The sequence below is a fragment of the Cryptococcus neoformans genome, chromosome 1 (genome assembly GCF_000149385.1).
Source record: "Cryptococcus neoformans var. neoformans B-3501A chromosome 1, whole genome shotgun sequence".
NCBI classification, from domain to species: Eukaryota; Fungi; Basidiomycota; class Tremellomycetes; order Tremellales; family Cryptococcaceae; genus Cryptococcus; species Cryptococcus deneoformans.
In genome coordinates, this window is record NC_009177.1 from 711,329 (window position 1) to 717,500 (window position 6,172).

Genomic DNA, 6,172 nt, shown 5'->3' on the forward strand with positions numbered 1-6,172 from the left:
TTCGATTCGTTCGTTATGCTTCATCATATCTAATCAATCGACTGAATTTCCCACTTCCATCATCACCCATTAACTTTTCAATAATCCCCCTCTTGTGGACTTTGCGAATATGGCCAGTGAACCTTTGTCATACGACGATGGTCCTCTCGTTTGGGTCAGTCGACATTAGATCCCTTCCTAAATGTTCTTTAACTTGCATATAGGTTGACTGCGAGATGACCGGTCTCGATTTTTTGAATGACCGCATAATAGAGATAGCAGTAATAATAACGGATGGAAGATTAAACCCTGTAGACGGAGGTATCAGTTATATTATCAAAACGCCCAAGGAAGTCCTGGACAAGTGAGCCAAACGAACGTTTATGCGCTGTTGTCCACTATGCGACCTAAACTAATTTCTTTGTGCAAGTATGGGCGACTGGTGTAGGGAGCAACATGGTAAATCAGGCCTTATCCAGGCTTGTTTGGACTCTCCATATTTGTACGATACAGTTGTCGAAAAGGTCCTCGATTACATCAGGCGGTGGATTCCAGAGAGGGGTGCTGGATTGCTTGCTGGAAGCTCCGTTCATGCTGATATGAGGCAAGTTAATTTGTAAGCAAATAATATGGGATAGGGGACTGATGCCTTTTCTTTGGATAGATTTATGCTAATGGGGATGCCGGAAGTTATGAAGCACTTGTCTTATCGCATTTTAGGTGAGCCAACGATCACTTTATACTGTTCAAAACGAATTGTGTTCTGACATGTAATTGAAGATGTGAGTTCTGTAAAAGAGATTTGTAGGCGTTGGTACCCAAAGGTTAGGGCGCAAGAGCAAGAGAGTCGGACGACAGAATGCAGCCACCGGTATGTCTTGCTTGACCTAGGGGCACCGGGCGTTGCATTGACCATATGATTAGAGCTTTGGACGACATTCGCGCAAGCATCCAGGAGCTGAAATTCTATCGCGATAATATCTTCCTTCCTCTTGAACCGGTCACCGATGGTCGTACATCTACGTCACAGCAGGAAAATATTGGCCATAAAACGGCGTTATGATCCTGAGCAATATGTAATTGAATTGCATAATTATCACGCATTGATTGACTCTAAAGATATTAAGCCCTTGACTAAACAAAACTCTTGTATATTATGACAGCGTCCACGTATTCTTCACTGCCGTTGGGACCTGTCTTCAGACGACCCGCTTTTGGGATGACTCCAACGCGTTGAAAACCAAGCTGATCCCAAATGGAGAGGGAGGGTATGTTATCTAATATGAATAACAGATTCAGTATCGTAATTGGATGGAGCTGCTCAGCTTTTCGAAAAGCGTCACTCACTCTTGTACACTAGATTGAACACACTTCCTCTATATCCTAAACGAGGCGCGTACTCTAAGTAGCTCTTTCCCAGTGCAATACCCAACTTTTTCCCTCGATGGTTGGTGGGCACAAGAAACCCAGCGTTCTGTTTTCATAAATAGATCAGTTTGGGATGTTGTATGATTGTTGAAAAATCATGCATTGCTCACACAGTTCTAGAGTTGTAAGCCTTCTGGTCAGCGATATCACTCTAGACTCTAGACCTAAGACATACATGGCTACTTCTTCCGGGGTAATTGGGTTTGCTGAAAATTTATCACTCTAAGCTTTTCACTTTTGGAATGCCAGCCATAGGTTAGTCAAAAAATCTTACATATAATAACAGCCCCCTATACATTCTTCCCATGACCTTTCGGCTTTTGCAGTCTCAAGATCGCCAGGGATATCAACCTTGCCATTAGTTCCAACCGGCTGGATAATCCCGATGATAGTAGTAGCGGCGAAGAAGTATGATAGAAATTCTTCGTATGTTATGGGGCCTTCCTGGGGATATGTACAGCCACCTACATTCAATGGCCAAGGTGAGAACTCATAAGGAGGCAAAAAAGCTACTTACTTTCTAATTCATTGGAGAATATGGTATAGAAATACCGAAGTAGTTCTTCGGGAGCATCAGCACCAGTTACTGGGTATGTGACTAAAGCGAGACCAGCAGAAGGCAATGGGAAGGAAAGCACCGGCAGGGAGCTGGTTGGTTGGGAAGTAGCTATGGTGCCGTATGCCGACATTATGGGGGAGATTTTCGATGGATGAGCTGGATCTGCAGGAATATGGTGAAGTGAGATTACGGCTTTTTATGAAACCAAGAAACGCCAAAGGATTGACGATTTGCTTTCTTGACACTAACTGTTCTACTTGCATAACAAAAACGGACCATTGTTAGTATCGACCAGCGACTATCGTTTTAGAAGGCTGTCCAGTCCGTCGAGAGCGAGACTCCGAACTCCGACTATCCCTGCTGCCGCAACCACTTTTAGTTACGTAATGGAGGCCCCCCTGACAAGCCGGAGAAGGCCGAAGAGGACGCAACAAGGAAGCCGGACGCGACAGGAGGGAGAGTGACGGGTGATGGTTGGTGGATGCTTCAGAGATGCTCTTCTCCCCCACTCCCCCCACCTTCTCCACTCCTCCCCATCATGGCCTCTCTCCTTCTGCCCCTATTTTTCCACCTTTTGTCATCCCTCGCCGAAACCGCAGCCGCAGGGGCCACCCCCTCATCTTCTCCAGCTCTCTTTGTTTCGTCTGACCCCCCTGCGCACGACACCGCAGGTTGCCTCAAAACATCCTATTATGGCACATATGGAGGAGCACCGAAGGAGCAGGATCATATATATCTTCCTACCGCCGAGTGTCTTCTCACCGTATCAGCCTTGGACGCTGTCACATCAGGCTCTATCGTTTCAGTGAATGATTTGATGCTTGGTGATGGTGACCGCCTGGTCTGGGTTGGCCGCTCTGGTGTATCGCACAAAGATAGTCAAGTCGTACCTCTCATAGAGGAAAGCTGGAACTTAATCTCTAGCCACTCACGTGATATCGTTTCGGAGAGTAATAGCAGAGGTGTGGGATATGGCACCCAGCATGTTCTCCAAAAGGCAAACGAGCTGCATCACATTCGTCCAATCACACTGGTCCATCAAACGGAACACTCGCTGCTTGTCAACGTTCCATCATCTTTTCTGCCAATTTTTGACACTCTGCTTCCCCCTCATCTGGTCCCCGTTGCGCTCCCAATCGCTCCGTTACCTATATCAGTTTCAGGATGGCAATCTGTCCCCAAGAAATTTGCCAAGCACCTTGCGAATATCACCGAGCATCTGAGCTTTTCACCGGAGTTAGACAGAATCTTGTCTGAAGGCATCAGGTTGAATCAGATAAGGAGAGACGTTAGATGGCTGACTGGGGAGGCACCCAGCGGGATTGAGTCAAGGCACAGCTTCACTTCTGGGGCTGTTAAAGCCGCCCAGTGGATATCATGTGAGTTCCTAGATCGGAACGGTCAGTCGGTCAAGCTAACTTGTCTGCGTCAAAAGCCCAGGTAGAAAGCACGGGCGCTGATTGCTCTTTACAGTATTTCCTCTCTGGTTTTGCTCCCAATGTCATCTGTCACTACCCATCCACCCTCAATTCCACGGAGCGTGTCATATTCTCCGCCCATTATGATTCTCGCGGTTCTTTTGGTTCTACTCGAGCTCCTGGTGGCGATGATGATGGTTCTGGCACAGGTCATCTCTTGAGCCTCGCTCGCGCGATCAGTAATCAGGGGATTATGTTTGAGAAAGCAGTAACCCTTGCCTTTTTCGCTGGAGAAGAGCAAGGACTGCTCGGTAGTCACGCTTATGCGGGTGCGTCAGAATAGCATTGCAGAGCCGCGCATTGATGACTGAAATTGCCTTCAACAGAGTACTTAAATTCCCAAAACGCGACGGTCCTACTGCAAGTTCAAGCTGACATGCTCGGCTATCATGCCGTGGGTATAATTGTCTTGGGTATTCATGTTATCTGCTGACATATGATAAGCCTGGCGAACCTTTGCAGCTGGGTTTACCAGAAACGTATGTTCAAATGATGATTCTACTCGCATCACTCTCGTAATCTAAGGATCCTACTCACACCTTTTCCTGTAGTATACACCTTCCTGAAGCAAGCTATTTGATTGGTAACCTTTCCCAACTCTATTCTCCAGAGCTTGTTGTTGGGAAGACTGCAGCATGCTGCTCCGATCACCAAAGCTTCGTTACCTACGGCTTCCCCGCCACACAAGTTTTCGAGCGCAATGGCCCCATTGTGGACCCAATGTACCATAATTCCGGGGATGTCTCTCAAAGGGAGGGATATGATTTTGAACAAATTGTATCTATCGCAAAGGTTACACTGTCAGCATTGCTTACCGTGGCTGGGTATAAAAGAGTGCCAGTTTAGTTGCGTAGCAGTGTATAAATCATTCAGAAGACTCTTTTCCTTCAGAGTATATTTCGTACGACTGTGCAAACTGTTCTCTCTGAATATTCGTAAAGGGATGATGATTAGATAACAGACATGAATTTCGTTATTTTATGTTCTTGGTTAATTTTCTTCTCCCTTTTGTTGGAGTTGCACGTTTCAAACCCTTGTATGCATTACTATGGAGGTCATCAGACGTTGATGCGTTTGCCTAGCAATTCATTACAAGCCGCGTTCCTTCAGGCCTTGCTTGACCGCCGCCGCCGAATGGCGAATATCAAATAAATGCCTGTGATCTGTATGTAGCACGCATAACACTAAATTGTTACTGGAAGCTGTCTAATACTCGTCATTTCTTGACCATTTCTTGATCACGCATATAAATTTAGTTATCTTACAATTCGGTCTAGTACGAGCAAGTAGAGTATCGATAGCCGTACGTTCCGTTCTATCTTAGTTTATCTAGCCGGAGCTCAGCTAACGGCCACGGAACAAGGCAGACGACGAAGTATCTGACCAACTATACGCGGCGCGATCGCCTTCCAGGCCATATCAGAAGTCCACAACTCAGCAAACACCATCCGCATCATCCATTGTGTTGGCGAAAGACGGTCATTACGATTGCTTCTGGCACTCTTCCTATCAAAAACCAGCAAGAAACCAACATGGGACAAGACTAGGCAACGAGAAACGTCATAGCATTGTAAAAGAGTATGAGCACTATCCTTCAGGACTGGATTGATGTAAGTGTTTATAGGCAACCCACTTGACAAGTAACCCGCTCCTGACGGGATGTGAAGCTCCTCAATGCAGAACAGCATGTCCAAGTAGACAAATTGAAAGAACATGCACGCCATGGAATTGCGGCACCTATACGAGGCGTAAGACCTGCATCTCTCCCGTGGTTGAGCGACAGCTAGCTCACTTCTTCACTCAAACAGGAAGTCTGGTTATATCTTCTCGGCGTACTTTCTGAGGACAAGACATCCGAGATCACATCCCTCATATCCCTCGATCTTAGTTACAAAGCTCTATCAAACAGCATACCTTCTCACTTGGCATCTCTATTACTGAAAACCGCACTTGTTCATCACACCAAAAGATTTCGCAATGAAACTTATGCGGATTTGATCACTTCTATCACGGCGGAGCAGCCCATCGTCAGAGAGACATCATGGACGGCAACTCGTCCTTCAATATCAGGCGTGCCGAAATCACCAGGCGACATCACCACTTCGTCCCTCACTTCTCCTCAGAATTCATCAGAACGTCAGATCTCGGCCTCCCAGGGCCCTGCAACTCTGCCACCAGACCCCACATCTGAAGAGGTCGAAAGCTTTAATACCATTCGTTCTCAACTTTCTCGCATATTACCCAAACCCCCATCTACACCCCCTTCTAGACACGGGTTTTTATCAATGTTGGAGGAGGTATTGGGAAAGTTTTGGAACGCTGAGAATTTAGAGGGAAGGGACGATGAATGGAGGAAAGACGATGCAGGTGGGTTCGAGGGAAGTGAAAAAGATTGGGTCTATTTGTGCACGCCATTTGTGTGCTGTTTATCTAGGCCCGTGGGAGTGTTTCTGGGTTTCAAATCTTTGATGGAGCGCATGAGTAAGTCGCCATCAGTATCAGCTTATACCTACATGAGGCGTATTCAACAATTTCAGGAGCTTTTCCCCCATTACCTGTACGACTAGCATCTTTTCTCACCCTTTTTCGACAAGCTTTGCCAGAGCTTCATTCGTACTGTGAAGATGAGCAAGTGCCTTACGTTCAAGTAGCATTAAGCTGGATGACGACTCTGCTGGCTAAGGAAATGTGGTTGGGTGATGTCCTTCGTTTATGGGGTAAGCTTTGA

General features: G+C 46.5%; 4 protein-coding genes across 4 annotated transcripts in view; 3 read left to right on the top strand and 1 right to left on the bottom strand.

The window, feature by feature from the left end:
* Positions 1-109: 109 nt before the first annotated feature.
* CNBA2620 (hypothetical protein) lies at positions 110-1,042 on the top strand (the record flags this gene model as incomplete). The annotated part of the gene is made up of 6 exons (XM_773169.1): positions 110-154; positions 204-343; positions 410-583; positions 644-699; positions 760-850; positions 904-1,042. 6 exons carry the CDS (start codon positions 110-112, stop codon positions 1,040-1,042), a joined length of 645 nt encoding a protein of 214 aa, XP_778262.1.
* Positions 1,043-1,113: 71 nt separating this feature from the next.
* Positions 1,114-2,096, bottom strand: CNBA2630 (hypothetical protein; the record flags this gene model as incomplete). The annotated part of the gene is made up of 6 exons (XM_773170.1): positions 1,114-1,256; positions 1,327-1,453; positions 1,518-1,523; positions 1,583-1,613; positions 1,682-1,871; positions 1,925-2,096. The coding sequence occupies 6 exons, from the start codon at positions 2,094-2,096 to the stop codon at positions 1,114-1,116; spliced, it is 669 nt and encodes a 222-aa protein (XP_778263.1).
* A 408-nt stretch (positions 2,097-2,504) lies between these two features.
* On the top strand, positions 2,505-4,290 carry CNBA2640 (hypothetical protein; the record flags this gene model as incomplete). Its single annotated transcript, XM_773171.1, has 5 exons — positions 2,505-3,345; positions 3,402-3,713; positions 3,771-3,838; positions 3,889-3,923; positions 3,996-4,290. The coding sequence occupies 5 exons, from the start codon at positions 2,505-2,507 to the stop codon at positions 4,288-4,290; spliced, it is 1,551 nt and encodes a 516-aa protein (XP_778264.1).
* A 734-nt stretch (positions 4,291-5,024) lies between these two features.
* Positions 5,025-6,172, top strand: part of CNBA2650 (hypothetical protein) — a gene marked incomplete at both ends in the record, with an annotated part of 1,518 nt that continues 370 nt past the window's right edge. Inside the window, 4 exons of the mRNA XM_773172.1 lie at positions 5,025-5,054; positions 5,112-5,192; positions 5,253-5,925; positions 5,982-6,161. Coding sequence (XP_778265.1) covers positions 5,025-5,054; positions 5,112-5,192; positions 5,253-5,925; positions 5,982-6,161 — 964 coding nt within the window. The remainder of the gene's footprint in view (positions 5,055-5,111; positions 5,193-5,252; positions 5,926-5,981; positions 6,162-6,172) is intronic.